The 16,386-nt window shown below is 37.8% G+C and overlaps 1 protein-coding gene across 1 annotated transcript in view; it reads left to right on the plus strand.

The window, feature by feature from the left end:
* The window catches only part of LOC130603180 (tetratricopeptide repeat protein 29-like), a 78,669-nt gene that overhangs the window by 29,772 nt on the left and 32,511 nt on the right, over positions 1-16,386 (plus strand). The window contains exon 6 of the mRNA XM_057416735.1: positions 307-538. Coding sequence (XP_057272718.1) covers positions 307-538 — 232 coding nt within the window. The remainder of the gene's footprint in view (positions 1-306; positions 539-16,386) is intronic.

Below are 16,386 nucleotides of genomic sequence, written 5' to 3' on the forward strand. Positions count from 1 at the left end.
CCACACCAATAAGAGAGAATGGAAGGCATCATCCAGAGGTGCTTTAATTTGTATTGTATGTACAAAATACTACAAAACCAGTTTTGCTCCTGAGAAAGATATGAGCAGTGTTATCTGGATTTTAGAGCTTAGGAAACAGCAAGGGAGGTTTGCTTAATACCTTGCCATGAGTCATTCTGTGGTCTGGCCTCTCAGCTGCAACATCTTTGAGGTGCCAGAGGAACAGGCTCTAACGATAATGTCAGGATAAAATACAGGTGTCTTGAAGTAGTTTTTACAATTTAATTTTTTTTCTTTCTTTACCAGGGGAGCTATAATGAAGCTTGTGAATATTTCAGTCAGGCTTATGAAACAGCAAAAACTTTAAATAATTTGCCCTTAGTGGATGAAACAAAAGCTTACTATGGCATTGCAAAGGCTCATAAGCTGATGGTGCCATTTAATAGCCATATAGTAGCAGAAGATCTCATCAGCCTCAAGTATCTGCTGGCATGGAAAGAGAACAGAAGTGACATGTGCACTGACCCTCTTACAGTTGGTAAGACATTGGTTATGAAACACATTAGTGCTGTATTGTCCTCAACAGTTAAGTCATTTTACTTGTAGGGTTTTATTAAGTTATTTCCTGGGTTTAATTCATGTGCTGAATGGGGTTAGATTTACTCCTTTGTCTGCTTATTTTAAAGGCTGAATTAAGTATGTTTAATAACAGGTAGAAACAGGGATAAAACGGGGAGAAAAAATATAACAACGAGAAACAGATAGTAGTAGTTGCTATGGATGGTAACTTACTTTTTTTCGGTGCTGTTTTCCAAAACATCATTATGGGCAAGCAGTGTTGTATTAGTTTATTCAATTTTCATTATTTTAATCCTTAAAAAAAAATTTAAAAATCTTCATTTCTGGACAGTTTTTCATGTGCATCCAAGGATAAGTTCCCTGTTTCTAAAAGTAAGAAATAATTTCTGCTTGATATAGGGGGCATAGTTTTGAATTCGGAAGAACATGCTATTTTATTTTTAGCATCCTTATACTTGACATTGGAGAGGAAGGAAGGAATAAAAAAAAAAAAACAAACCTACTCTGTTTCCTTCACTGTGTTTCCTTATCTGAGATAAAGGGTAGAGGAGGACTTTGTATGGAGTAAACCTCTTCATGGGTTAAATTTTCTTTACTTTTTTTTTCCCCTTTGCTATCTGTTAATACAAGAAAAACTGAATAATGCATTATCTCCAAGTATTGATAGTATAAACTATATTGTTCTTTGGAAGGAAAAGGGACAAGTGTACTACATCTTAAAGCTTTCCTCTCTGTATTCCTGTGGAGAGTGTGAATGTGGAGTATAGTGCAAATAAATGACAGCTGGGTCAAATTCGTAACATGGAGCTTCAGAGTTACTGTGTCCAAATTCCCTCAGTTATCATACTCCCAAAGACAAAGAACTGCATGTCTGCTGTTTTCTTTTGTACCTTTTCCTTTAATAGCATTGGGAAATGAAGTATAACTTCAATTGTAAATTTTATATATAAAATAAGTGGTTTAATAGACTGATATTCAAAGATATTAGCAGCTTAATAGGAGCCAGGATACCAGAGGCAACACTGGAAGCAACTGAGAACTGTGGAACAAAGACATTCACTGGCATGCTAAAGTGATGACAAATTAGGTAGCACACTCTTTGGAGTTCTAGTGATGGTAACAGGGCAGTCCTTTCTCAATGATATTGGGTTTCTTTTTCAATGACTGTATATATTTATGATTTTTGCCTCAATAAGTGAATATTCAGCACATTCTTAGATTTTGGTGGCTGGCAGAATTAACTGGGTGCATGTCTCCTGCAAAGGACAGTAAGTTCCTAGACCTGTAGTGCACATGCCAAGAATTCCAATATGGTCAAAGAAGAATCCAATGTCAAGCAATTTTATATGTATTTCACATGAGGATCATTAGCTGTAGCTGATGTAAATAGGAGGCAAAGAAAAATCAACAATGGCAACAACAAAAGAACAGGAGCCTCAACAATATAGGATGATATTTGTATCTTCAACATTTATTTTACTTCTTTCACCTAAAGAGGTTTTCCATTCTACTTTTATACATTGCTTTCTCCAGTCAATGGTGAAACTTGTTTACATCCAGAAATGGTATGTGCCCCTTTAAGCTTGAGATTCACGCTTCTTTTTAACGGTACTTCAGGGATAAAAAGAGTATGATTAGAAAAACCCTTTATGTCCTGGCAAGCATGATGCCAGAAACAAGTTTTGCCTGCTGAGATTCTCTTCCTTCTGCATTTCTGCCTAGTTTACCCTCTGTTACTTTCAGTATTAGTTTTTATTTTAGTTCCAGTTAACTCCAGGAACCCTGTGGCTACTGCATATTTAGCATCTCTTCCAGTTCAATATCATTCTTCTCATTAGTGCTCCAAGCTTACTCTCATGATACCCCAGATTACATCCAGGAAAACATAGTGTCACACTGTCAGCACAATCTGTAACATTCTTCATGTTTTGTGTGCCAAATCTCTCGTTATTACTGGCATTACATTTTTAATATCTTTGTCTGGCAAAACATGACCTGGCATTAATTCAATATTAGGATTCACTGGCTTTGAGTTTCAGGTACAGCCTTTATCCTACCTTCCAGGAGAATGTCTGTGCATCCTGTGATGAACTCATCACTTTGGAAATTCCTGCTGTGATAATAGAACAGTAATTCTAGCTCTTTCAAACAGCTCAGCATCAATAACCTACTAGATTTTTCTCAGTCTTTTTAGGATGAAACAGCTAAAGACAAGATACAATACTAATTCTTAATCCATGGGGGATTTAATGACAGGAAGGTAATAAATTTTTATTTCTGACTGAATAATGTTTCTGTCACAAAAAAAAAAAAAATTTAAATCAGGGTAGTTTCTGTATTCTTAGACAGAATAAATACTTAGACTATTAGACAAGCAATGATATTTAAATTCAAGTACTGCCATGTACCTTATGTCTTTCAACCAAGACTTATTTTCTAAATCAATCATTTCAACAACTAGGCAGGAAGAACCATTAATTACTCAACTTATCTCAACATTTATTAATAAAATGGATGCTTTGACCAAAGTTGTCATGGACAAAAGGGACAGGATTGTCAGAAAACTGTGTTTATAAATGCAAAGGACAACGTTTCCATCTCCTGCATTTGACTTGGTCACCTGTCTTCGCTTACAAAAGGAATATTTATGCCATTGTGAGATGCCACTGCAAGAGCAAATAATTTTTTTATTGATCTGTCATGATTAGTCAAACATATTTTCAAAACAATCAGCAGAATTAGTAGATAAAAAGGCTTGTGACTCCGTGTTAGAACCTAAAAAAAGAACCTACAGCACGACTAACATTGATGAAAAAATATTTCACAAGTCTTTCAATAAATAATCTCCAAGGGAGAAGAATAATTAAAGGTGCTGAAGGCAGGAAAAATTTGGATCAGATTTTTTATATTGATTACATGAAATGCTGACCAGGAATTGTGTTTTCTGTGAGTCTGGAAACTTCTAGGTCATTGCATCTAGTAGGGCTGTGCCTCAGCAAGAGGTCTTTGATGCTTGAAATCATCTAAACACTTTTAAGAGTAGACTTAAAATGTATCATTTTCCTCATAATAAAAAGTCTTCTGTTGTTTTCTTGAGAAACGTTCTGTGCTTTTGAGAACAATTTAGATTACATTTCTTAACATCAGAGAAGTCTGAAAAATTGGCACATTTTACAATCACAGGTTTTCCGTGTTTTCTTGTTTTGGTTTGGTCTTTTTTCTGTCTTTTTTCTTTTTTTTTTAATAGCTATAACTGCAGGGTAAATTATTGTCTTACCCATATCATCAATTGTGAGTCCTACAATCAACAGAATTATCTTGTACCATCAACTTCAGAACTATTTCTAGCATTCCTCTTTAGAACATGATAAACTGCATTTTTTACTGTCTCTTCTTTCTGAAGAACACTAATTCCAGGAAAACTTCTAACAGTACGAATCTTATCTTTCCTTCTTTAATAGGTACCTCAAATGCATGCTAAGGAAAATTGTTATGCCATGGCACTGTACCCAAAATGCTCGACTGTACTTGAGCAAATCAAAGCCAGTCTTCATCAGGAACATGCATTGTAAATTATATTTTGATTTGCCCAGTAAATTTGCCTTGGTGGTAGCAGAGTTTGTGATCTGAGAATATTTAAAAGGGAAGGCATGGTGTACTGATCAGAACTATAAAACCAGCAAGTATTTGTACCTTACACAGATAAACATCCATAAAATAGTCTTTATGTGATATCAGTGGAAAGGTAGTGGCTTGGGTTAACAGGTTCCTTTCACTCCATATTTCATATTTAAAGCTCTATCACAGATTTTGGCCTATCGTGATACTGACGTAGGACTATCAGAATTATGCACATACATGCACTCCCTCAAAACTACTGTCTGTGTCTCTTATATTTATTACTTTAAAAGGTCTATTCTTCAGTTAGCATGTACAGAAGGGAAATATATATTAGCTTGTATGGTGACTGAAATTAGCATACAGTCACTATTTTAACATGTTTCTTTTTGATGGCATATTAGTGGGGTTTGTAACTATGTTGTCAAGTAAAGTTAGTGACAAAGTAGCTTGACTGAATTTGAACAGGGCAAACTATGACTTTCTTCCCAACCACTGCTGTAAAGACAATGGGAATGACTCAGACCCTCATTTTGGGAAGTCGAGAGCGTGCCTGTGCCTCACAAGAACCCTCTGGGGTCCATCTTCCTCCCATCAGTCTGTTCACTGTGCAAGACTCTGGATGTAGGATCTGTAATGGACACTCCTTCAAGTTCTATATGTTTATGATATACGTCAATATCAAATTGTTAATATGACCAAAAATAATGAGAAATTGAAAGGACTTTAGAGACAGGTTTCAGTGTTTTCTGAGAAAATACAGCTGAACGTGGAATAAGGGAATTATACACTTGTTCCCACTATTAAATAAGAACTATGAATTTAAATTATTGAAAGGTATGTGACCAAGTACAGACTCCAAGGCTGTCCCTGTGCCAGAGCACAAAGGCTCGCTTCTTCATAAGCATGTTTCAGAAGTAGCTGAAATGCTTTAAGTGTTCCCCACTGAAATTCATAGGATAGCTTCTTCCCATTTTTGTGGGGTTTACTGATTTGAATAATTTGCTTTCTTCTGGAAAAATACTGTGGTTAGAAATGTCAAAATATGTACATTTAAAGAAAAATGATTAGGAAAAAAAAATGTAGAGGTGTTTCTGTCTTTATTATTCCCTGAAAATTTTCTAAACTCGTACTGCCTCTGCTTGTTCGTATCACCTAGCACTCACCAGTTGCTGAATTTTAGCTTTTCTCACTTTTCTGTTTAAAGAATCTCAGTCTTTTCTTTTTTTTTACTGCTGTACCTTTGATATTAATGCAAAATATCCTATGTAATTGTTGAAAACCAGCATGCTTACATATAGACATTGATGACATGGAACAGATGTGTTTCAGAAAATCATCTTATGCGCTTATCATGGTTTAACCCCAGCCAGCAACTAAGTACCATGCAGCCACTCATTCACTTCCCGCTTCCCTTCAATAGGATGGGGAGAAGAATAAGGAAAAAAAAAAACAACAAAACAAAAACCTCATGGGTTGAGATAAGAGCAGTTTAATAATTTAACTAATGTAAAATATAATAATAATTGTAATGAAAAGGAAAAAAAAGAGGAATAAACCCCAAGAAACCCAAGTGATGCACAGCTCGCAACCCACTGATCAATGCCCAGCCCATCCCCAGGCAACAATTGGCATCTCCTGGCCAACTCCAATTCCAGTTTCTATACTGAGCATGACATTCTGTGGTATAGAATACTCCTTTGGCCAGTTCAGGTCAGCTGTCCTGTCTCTGCTCCCCCCAGGCTTCTTGTGCCCCTCCTCATTGGCAGAGCATGACAGACTGAAAAGTCCTTGATTAGGGTAAGCACTATTCAGCAACAGAAACATTGGAGTGTTATCAACATTATTCTCACACTAAAGCCAAAGCACAGCACTGTACCAGCTAATAGAAAGAAAATTAACCGTATTCCAACCCAAACCAGGACAGTGGTTCACATATTTTATTTATTATTAATTGGGGTTTGGTTTTAAGTATTTGATTAAGTCTACTTATCTACTTTGATATTTTTAGAAAGTGAGAGTGATTATTGCTTGAACTACAGAAAGAACTGAGGGTGACAGGGAAGATTTTTGTTGCATTGTGATAAGCAGCCTGACACAGCAGATTCTGAATGAAGAGTCTGAGAACACATTTTAAATGTCAGTTTAGCTGTGAGTGCAGTAGCTTGTGTTTTCTGCTGATGGCTGAAGTTTGTCTGACAAGGAAGTGTTAATATTCAGTGTTCTCATGCTTTGTACAAATGCACTATCCAGGTTTTCTTCCTGTGATTTTTTTTTTTTCTTTTTTCCTGTTCTTTTAATGCTGCCTTAATTGGGATTGCGACACAGGATCAGACTCAGACCAGGTGTGTGGATTGGCAGTACCAAATTTGAGAGGATTTGTGGAATATTTTGATGTTTAGCCATGGAATAATGTGGTAGGAGAAGTTTCTACATATTTTTTGCCAAGAGTTGGCAGTTCTTGTATAGCTAAGTGGTGTTATAACTTCAAAAAATTCAATATCATCCTGCCTAATGTGACTGTGAGTATTCTTGACATCAGTTACATATAAACATCCTAACCAGAGGAGGATTTGGATCTCATCTAGATTTTTCTTCCATCTTATACTTTCAATGGAAACATCTAAATCTCACCATACATTTGTTTTCTTTAGACACAACCTGTGCTAAACGTTGCCATCCAGCTGTGTTTTCCCAGACAATCTTTTTAGATCAGCAAAAAATGTTTTCCTAAATAAGGTGAATTGTTCTTTCTTGTGAGAAAAATAAAAAAAAAAAACAACCAACAACATTGGAAGTGGTGTTCAAGCTACAATATATTGTCAGACTCTTTAGTGTAGCTTTATCCATGGAACTAGTATAGCTTTGTGCACTGCATTGTCAGTGCTTCTTCCAAATTGTAGTCCCCTACCAGTTTAAATTTTCAGAGCTGAAGCTCAGTCTTGCTCTGATTCTCTAGGACACTTGAATGGCACAAAACAAACAGAAACTCTTGCCCAGCCACATTAGGACACTTTCAGAGAAATCCTTGATTTGAAGGCACCTAGGAGTTTCAGCTTTGCCTGCAGTCCAGAGCATAAGAAATGCATTGACGAAGAGAAGAGTCATAATGCAAAACAGCTGGCAGCTGAAACCATATTTCTTTTGCCCAAAAATCCACCTCTCTTTTTATTCCTTTCCATAATCACTAGGAATATATCATGTTTTTTGGAACAGTTTCTGAAACAGTCGTTTTCTTCTTGGTTTTCGTCCTTTCCTGTCTGTTCGGTGTCCTACATTTGTTTTGTCTCTTGTTCTTCACTTCCATATTGTAAATTATTCTCTCCCCACTTTTTGGCTCTACACCTTCATTCCAAACCCCAATTTTATGTAAGTTTCCAGTCAATGTTCAAAGAGCAGAAGTCAGTTACCCCTATACCCTGTAGTTCGCATCTCAATCTATACCTTATTAGGTATATCATCTGTGTTTGCAGTAGAATCAATAGGTGTTTTTTTAAGAGTGATGTTTCAGTTTCTTCATACTTGCCATTCTGGCACCGATCTTCATGCTGTGTCTTTATTACACTGTGATGAGAGAATACACTGGAAAGAATCACACTTCCTATTAAATATCACAGTAAATTGGTTAATAGAAAAATGCAAAGTATCAAAATAACCTTTAAAGAGGCCTTAATTACCTGAGTGAATGGATTGACTAAGTTTAAGTATACAACTAGTGATTAATTAGCTTGAAGATCCAAATGCATGCTTAAGCAGATGACCATGCCCCCAGGCTCATCCACTTTTTTCTACTCAGTTAGTTAAGCATTCAATATTATCTGTAATACAAAATATTCTTATTTAAGGGCTCATACAAATCTTGCCACAGAGCTAAGTAATTATACAGTATTTTCCATGGTGTGTCATACAAGTGCACCATTTTGAACGTGTAGCTACTATCCTATAATACTGAAAATAATAAGTATCAGATAGAGTAATTGATCATGGGAGGCCAATTTGAAATTGTTGTGAATCAAGGGGGTTTTTCATATTTTTCCATGGTTGCTACAGTGTTTTAATCCAATTCCTTTTCCTAAAAATTCTGGCACATTTTTTGATTTTTGAGGTGTAGCTGCTATGGATGTTAGTCAAACAGTGCTGCTAGTGTCAGCTTCTGTGGGGAATTAATCTTATGCAGCAGTCTTTGAAATGGTAAGTGCAGGTGCCCATCACCATCATATCTGAACTTTATTCTTATTCACACACTAATGATAATGTCTGTGAAAGCCTGTACTCAAACTATGTCTCTTTTGTGAAGGTGTATTTTGTGCTGCTTGATATTTACAAATGATATGAACATCAAGCTGTCTGATTGTGTCTACGTACCTCAGCCAGGGCATAGTTAGGACTATGCATTTAACTCACTGCCAATATAAAATTGAACCTGAAAAATGGAGGTTGAATATGCCATATAGTAGTCTTGCTCAGTTCATGTTGTGAGCCCATGGAATCTGAGGAATGAGAACTTCAGATTATGCCCCAGTAGCTGGTGTCAAGGAAAATCAAAATGTTATAGTTGGTAGGAATCAGGAGGGGAGAGGGCTGCATGCTGCACAATATTCGTAATTCTGGGCTATCCACTGATTCCTTATCCTGTGTGCAGAACTTGAAGCCCTCTGTTTACCTGAATCTTTTGTTCTCCTGGTGGAAAAAGTCACTTCATGGTACTATGGAGCCCAGTCTTTTGACTCCAGATTTTTTCACTCTGCCAAACAGCATCTTGAGATGTGTAATTCCCTGAAAATAAGCTTATCCTCACTGGTACCTTTAGCTCATTTTTGAGAATAATATTAAAGCAAATTGTATTTTATTTTGTTGATACTTCTGCAAGTATGCACAGTAAGAAGAGAACTGAGATGAAACATTAATGATTTTAAGCAATTGATATATTGGAGGATATCTGGGTTTCTGTTCTTGTCATCTCATATATCTTGAAATAGCTCACTGTTTGCATGGGGGAAAGCAATATTTCAGTTGCTATATTAAAACTTAGTAGCTAATAATGACAGCAACAAGTTAGCTGTGATTACCAGGAAAAGATTGTTCAGGCTAATGACTTTGAAATTTGATTTATATAAATTTAATTTGGGTTTAGTTCAAAATAAAATCTTTCTATTACATACTTTTAATTATTAATTATTGTAGTGCAATTATAGTAGCTGTTTGGAAGGTGGAAGTACATGCGGATTATATATACATGTATATGTACATACAGAGAGAGAAACTACACGGCAAAGAGAGGAAAATGTAAATATGCTAAAAATTGTGAACCAAATACTGTTTTTTATTATGCTCATAAAATCTCGTTGAGTTGCGGGGGGGGGGGGGGGGGCGGGGGGAGGCGGTTGCATAAGTGTAACTGTGAACAGAATTTATCCCATTTACCTGAGATTCATTATGAAAAACAGACGTTCAAATAATTGTGAGAATTGCTAGCTGTGGTATGCTGGGGAACATAACCTAGATAAAAGGGAGATTCTGACTGAAGGCATTCTAATAAATTTTAGTGTATTATATTTTGTATTTCTAAAGCATGTTGCTTGAGCATTTGGGTTGAGAAGCACTGAAAAATATATTACTAATCACAGTTGTAGCATGTTTAAGGAATGATCATGCAAGTATAATTCAAAAGATGCAGGAAGAGTTCTATACATCCATAGGAAAATACGGGGTTAAAGTGGATAATATTTTAAGCAGTGTTCAGTTGACTTGATGTGTGGAGAGAGACTGAGCAGTCCTGGCTAATGACTTGTAGGTACTGAATCCTCAGGTCTCTCAGGTGGTTTCACTCGACCAGTTTCAGCAGAATGATGAAAAGGTTGAGATAAAATAAACTGACAGTTGCTACTCATCGCAGGCAGCAAGCTGTACCCTGGCAGATGAGACCCTGGGAGCCCTCTTTTTTAAACAAAGGCTTTCACTACAGTGAGCAATGAACTCCACACAAAAAGGGAAAAGGAGAGAGAGATTGGCAGCTGGTGACCGACGGGAGGAGGGAAGGGAGGGAAACTGAGAAACATAGCAATTGTTGGCTAATTAGAAGCCATTCCCACCTACTTAATACCAACCCATTAAGCAGAAAACACTTTTCATCTTACTCTCGCTGCTACACATGACATTGTACTCCAATCAATACCTTCCCACCGGCTGCCCCACTGCCCACAAATGAATACATTGCAGTTCAAGAATGCAGTAATTGAGTTGGGGCAGCGGAACTGCAGCTCACAGTCAAGATCTTTCTCTGAAGATACTAATGTGGTGCTCATGATGCTTGGATAAAGAAATCAAATCCTTGTATTAACAACTGCCAACAGCTGGCAAATGGACGAAGTCAGCAATGAATCCACTGTAACCTTTGACTGAAGAGGCAATCAGTGTTTATTTTCAGAGGACCTTTTCCCATTTGAGTAAGAGATCTAGAGGATTTGGGCACAGATGTTTAGATTTTCCAGGGCGTTTTGAACTCTGATCCTCGGTTATACCTGCAGAATATATATATATGCACATCATTTTGTACATGGAACAATGCATATCTACATCTGTGTACCAGTATATCTCACGGGGGTCCCCGTTTTCTGAAGTTTTGACGTAATCTTAACCTTTTAAAAGTGTTTACAGCAGTTTGCTGTTTTGGTTTGGTTTGGTTTGGTTTGTAGGCTATATACAGTCTGGCTAATTTTTATTTCATTTTAAGTAAGTCCTACTATAAGTTTTAGGGATTACCTTAAAATGTACCGTTTGGTCCACAATAGTCTATTGTGTGGTAGATCTGGGATCTTACATTTCGGCCATTAGGATCGCACATTTGTGTCTTACATTTAGATTCTTGCATTTTTTTTTTTTTTCCCCAAATTAAATCCCTTGTTCCCTGAGCCATCTGGAGCTGGTAATACTATGCACAGTCTGCAGCATAAAGTAACTGTGCAGACTGCAGTGTAACTCCTTTCTTCATGCCAGTTTTGTCACTACAGAATCAAATCAGCAGGACACTGTTACTCTCCCTCCTTGGTTAGACTGAAGAAGACATCAGTGTTAAGTCTTTTGGAAATGCTGTTCCAAATACAACACATGAAATCTCTCCATCCCTTTCAATTCCAAAGTGACTTGAATATCAGTTCAGGAACTTAGATTCCTTGCAGTGTAAGTTTTAAACAATCTTTCTGATGTGAATAAATTGCACACTGTGACATCTGATATTTGGAGAAAGAGACTACCATCATGTGTGTTGTTCATTGTCATAACAGTATTGTGGCATCTGCAGTATGGCATTTCTTCAGATGCTGATTGCTAAAGTTCTTCTTATATATAGAATTGTATAACGTGCTTTTAATCTGTCTAGCTGAGCCTTGAACCCTTGAGTTAGTGTCGTGGTTTAAAACCAGGCAGGCAACTTGTTCACTCACTCCGCCCCTTCTTTCCCTCCCCCTACTTCCGAAGGGATGGAGAGGAGAATCGAAAAGAATGCAACTCCCACGGGTTGAGATAAGAACAGTTTAGTAACTAAGGTATAACAGAGATCACTACTGCTACCACCAATAATAATAATGATAAAGGAAATAACAAGGGAAGAGAATAGAAGACCTCAGCACCAGCCCCCCCCCCCCCCCCCCCCCCCAGCCCGACCAAGCACCAACTGATACCTCATCCAGCCCCGCAGTCCCCCAGCCCTTCCGGGTAACTCTCAGTTACATCCTGGGCATGACATGCTGTGGTATGGAATACCTCTTTGGTCAGTTTGGGTCAGGTGTCCCGTCTCTGCTTCCTCCCGGCTTCCCCTCCCTCCTCCCTGGCAGAGCATGAGGCTCACAAAGTCCTTGGCCAAACTAAAACATTTGAAAGGTAACTAAAAATATCGGTGTTATCAGCACCGTTCCCAGGCCGGAAGTCAAAAACACAGCACTGAACCAGCTACTCAGAAGGAGAAAAAATGACTGCTACTGCTAAACCCAGGACAGTTAGGCATTATGTATGTGCAATAACTTAGCTACTACTTGGGGCTCTAATCATTTAACAGCTTACCTACAGCTGAGTAAGAACAGTTAAAGCTAAGTGTAATCAATAAGGCTGACAAATGTTTTGCATGTTTTCATATTGAAAACCAAATAACAAGTTGCTACTTTGTTGCCTCTTTCCAGTTGTATATTTTAAGCTTATTAGCATAATTATCTTTAAATTTTGCTCAATTCATTTGTTTTGTAATATTATAAAGCACCTTTAAGCCACCTTCTTTGTGTGCGCTCCCTGGGTGTGTTTTAATGACAATCTTGGAGAAAGACCTATCCTCAATATAGTCTGTAAAGAAGAAATAATTGTCTTCTGATGGAGAAAGCTGGAATCTTCACCACTTGTGATGATGTAGTTACCTAGGACGTAGGAGTTGAATGTGATCAGGCATGGAGACAGAGGTTTTGTTTACTTAGAGATGCTTGGATAGGACAATCAAAGCAGATATATTCAGATTCCACATAAACACAATCTGCTGCTTAGAATAATCAGTTTATAACGTTTGTTTCTATAAACTATAGGACTTCGATTCATTTAAACACATACGTGTACAAGTTCAATCTTACTTTGACTAGATGCCAGTTAGAAGGATCATAGGCAGGCTAGGGAAAACGTGAAGAGCAGTTGGCAGTCTTTCTCAGTGCAAAAGCCTGTGGGGTTAATTTGAAGATACCCAAATCATCTTGGCAGCATAAACTCTACTCTTTTCCAGAACTGGAATATAATGAACCAGGACAATAAACATAGGATCATAGAAAAATAGTAATGAAAGGGAGTTTAAGAAATCATCTTCTCCAGCCCCAACTTAGAAGTAATTGTATTTATGTCATTTCTAAGAGAAGTTTGTCTTGCCTGTTCTTAAAAAATATCTGGCAATGGAACTTCCACAGTGTCGTGGTTTAAACCCAGTCAGGTAACTTGTTCACTCACTCCCAGTGAGTGGTGCCGAGCTGACAACAATCGAGGTCCGTGTCCCCCCCCACACCGGGGTTCTCCCCCACTCCCGGAGGAACGGGGAGGAGGATCGAAAGAGTGCAACTCCCACGGGTTGAGACAAGAACAGTCCAGCAACAAATCACCACCGCAACTATCAACTACAACAATGATAAGGGAAAATAACAAGGGAAGAGAATACGATACCACCGGCCAAGAAGACGAGTTCCACCCGGAAGCCCCGTGTCCTTCCGGGTAACTCCCAGTCACCCCCCACCCCGGCCATGACGTGCTGTGGTATGGAATACCTCCCTGGCTAGCCTGAGTCAGGCGCCCCATCTCTGCTTCCTCCCGGCTTCCCCTCCTCCCTGGCAGAGCATGAGCCTCACAAAGTCCTTGGTCAGGGTAAACATCACTTAGCAACAACTGAAAACATTGACTTCACCAACACTGTTCTCAGGCTGGAAGTCAAAACACAGCACTGCACCAGCTAGCACAAAGGAAAAAAAAACAAACATGACTGCTACTGCTGAACCCAGGACACACAGCACCCATGAACAATCTATTCTAAAGGCTAAAATGATGCAGGAAAAGACTAGAACATTTTACCTTTATGTCTAAAATTGCCTGTAATTCAGACTCGCATCTATTCTATCCAATAAGGACTTCAAATTCATTTCTTCCGTCTTTGCAGTAATCTTGGGGGGAAGAAGTCACATGACAAGTGCTGGGGTTTAGAAGAAAATTTTATAGTGATTTCTGAAAACGATAGTTATAAGGATTACTTATTTAATTATTAATTCGATATGACAGGATGTAGTTCCTTCTTATGAGCATGACTTCTGGAAGAAGGTAGACAGTAGATGCAAGGATCCTGTTTCCTTTTTATTTATTTTCCAGTTATATTGTCCAGTAGGACTAGTCCACTCAGCTGAGCATAGTAGATTGGTATTGGGTCCAAAAGGGCAGGAAAAACAAGGGCTTCATCAGCAAGAACTAGACCAATGCAGGGGAAGGGTTGCTGCTAATTCTTAAATGGTCTCTCTAAGTGCTGGGAAGCTTTGTTATTCAAAGTCTCTTACATAATTCAGGACTCTTCTCCTTACATAAGTTTCTTAAGCAGGAAAGCAGCTAGATTTCTGAATTCATCTTACTGAGTTAATCCAATCATACACTTACTAGAGGTGCAACTGAACTCAAATGAAATGCATTAGGTTGTTATTTATGACTGAGGGTGCTTCTAGAAACCCAGGTGTGAGATCTGAACAGTCTCTTTATCCATTTTAGACAGCATGTTTTGATACTTCACAAACCAGACTCTGATTTTTCTCCAGGTTCAGAGTTCAGTAATTGAATCCATATCCTCAAATAAATATGATTACACTACTGCTCTGTGCCTTCACAACCCTCAATTCTTATAAAACTGTACTAAGTCCTGTTTTGCCAGTCTTTCTTAAATAGAAATCGAAATATTTACAAGACAAATGGCTTATCTTTTGAGCCCTTATCAAATGCTTTTATTCCCTTTTCATATTTTTTTCCCCTCCCATGGCAAATTAAGGCATTTTGTTTTGATTTGGTTTGGGTTTTTTCTGATCTTGGGGACCCTTCTAATAGTCTTATCTGCAACAGCCTCCTAGGTCCAGGTTTTCAAGTCAAATTCTTTTCTAAATGTCACTCCTCTTTCTGTCCTAAGATCTAGCCATAGCAGCCTCTATTAGCTTCCTACAGAGAAGCTTCTAAGTCAGAAGCTGGCAAGGCTATATGTTTGCATAGGGCTCATTCGTGAAAAAAGTCTGAGGCTCTATTTGTCTTCTGCAGAAGTTATAACTAAAGGAAGAGAGTACAAAAAGTATCAATCTCCAAACAGATCAAGTAAGAAAGTAAAACCCACTCAAACTGCATCCAGCAAGCATTCAGCTCAAGGAGACATTGCTTCAGGAAAAAGGCTTTGTCACAGTTGAACAGAATGAGTATCCTATAGAAGCAGGTATGGCCAGGCAGTTAGTTGGTCTTCCATACATTTTTTTCACATGAAATAGAGGTGTGTTTGATTTTCTCCTACCAATTTCAGTCATCTCACTCTGCTGTGAATGCTTCAGACTGATAGATGGAGCCTTGCTGGGGAATAAGGGTGGTTTTTTTCCCCTACTTAGATGTGCACTGAGCACTGCAAAGACATGTACCGTTTTGGTCTTTATGTTGTGAGATGCCGCTGTGTTTGGGGATGTTGGGGAGAGGAGTGTTTCTAATGGAAAGAACAAAATTGTCTATTAACATTGTCAGACTTAAAATATGTTGTCCATTATTGATTTCCATAAACTTAAGCTTTGTGTTCAAATTCTCATAATCATTGCATCTTCAATGCCTCTCTAGCTGTAAATGTTTCCAAGTATTTGCCTCTAAGGATGCATGTGTGGGACCTGCACGTGCCCAATGTTAACAGTCACATTTAGTTAAGGGGAAAATGTTTTTTTCCTAACCTTATAATTTCTGTGTACACAGAACTTTGTGGTCTAGATATTAAGGAGGCTGTTGCATTTTATTTAGTCTAGATTGAGGTTTCCTATGTCCTGAGAATCTCAGTCTCCATGGATAAAACAAGGGCTTAAGAGCTTCAGAAGTAATCATTACTTAGAAGACTGAAGGATTGTAATCTATAGATTCCTGGGAACAGAAGAAAAAAGCTTCCCTCTGTCAGTGTTGTTTTAATTGTGATTCTGAGGTGTTAGCAGATGATATGTGTTAGCTGAAAGAGTGAGCTGCAACTTTAGTTTTTACTTACTATTTTAAATGACAGTTTTGATTAAAAAATGGATTATTTGCATGCACACCCCCAGTATATTCAGTTTGGGTTTTTTTTAAGTAATCCTGACTCTTCATAGTTCTTTCCTTATTCCAAAGTTGCCTCCATTGACTGATTTTGGTGCAGTTCTCCAGGCTGTACATCCTGACTGCACAAAATTTTTATTTTTATACATATTTATATGTATATATATACAGTATGTGTATACACGTTTGGCAGTTGCCTGATTTTCATATCTACCCGAGACCCATGAGGTTCTTTCATATTTGCTTTGCTATACAGAGTTTTGTTTCTCTAGTTTGAGATTTTAGCCAACTTTTTATATGCTAAAAGTAAGATTAACAAACCATAATTAGCAAATATAATAACTTAAAAAATTGGCCTATAGAACAATCTCAGATGAAGCC

Source organism: Pezoporus wallicus, unplaced genomic scaffold, assembly GCF_028554395.1.
Source record: "Pezoporus wallicus isolate ANWC-B61680 ecotype Strahan unplaced genomic scaffold, APGP_CSIRO_Pwel_v1 contig_7904, whole genome shotgun sequence".
NCBI lineage: Eukaryota > Metazoa > Chordata > Aves > Psittaciformes > Psittacidae > Pezoporus > Pezoporus wallicus.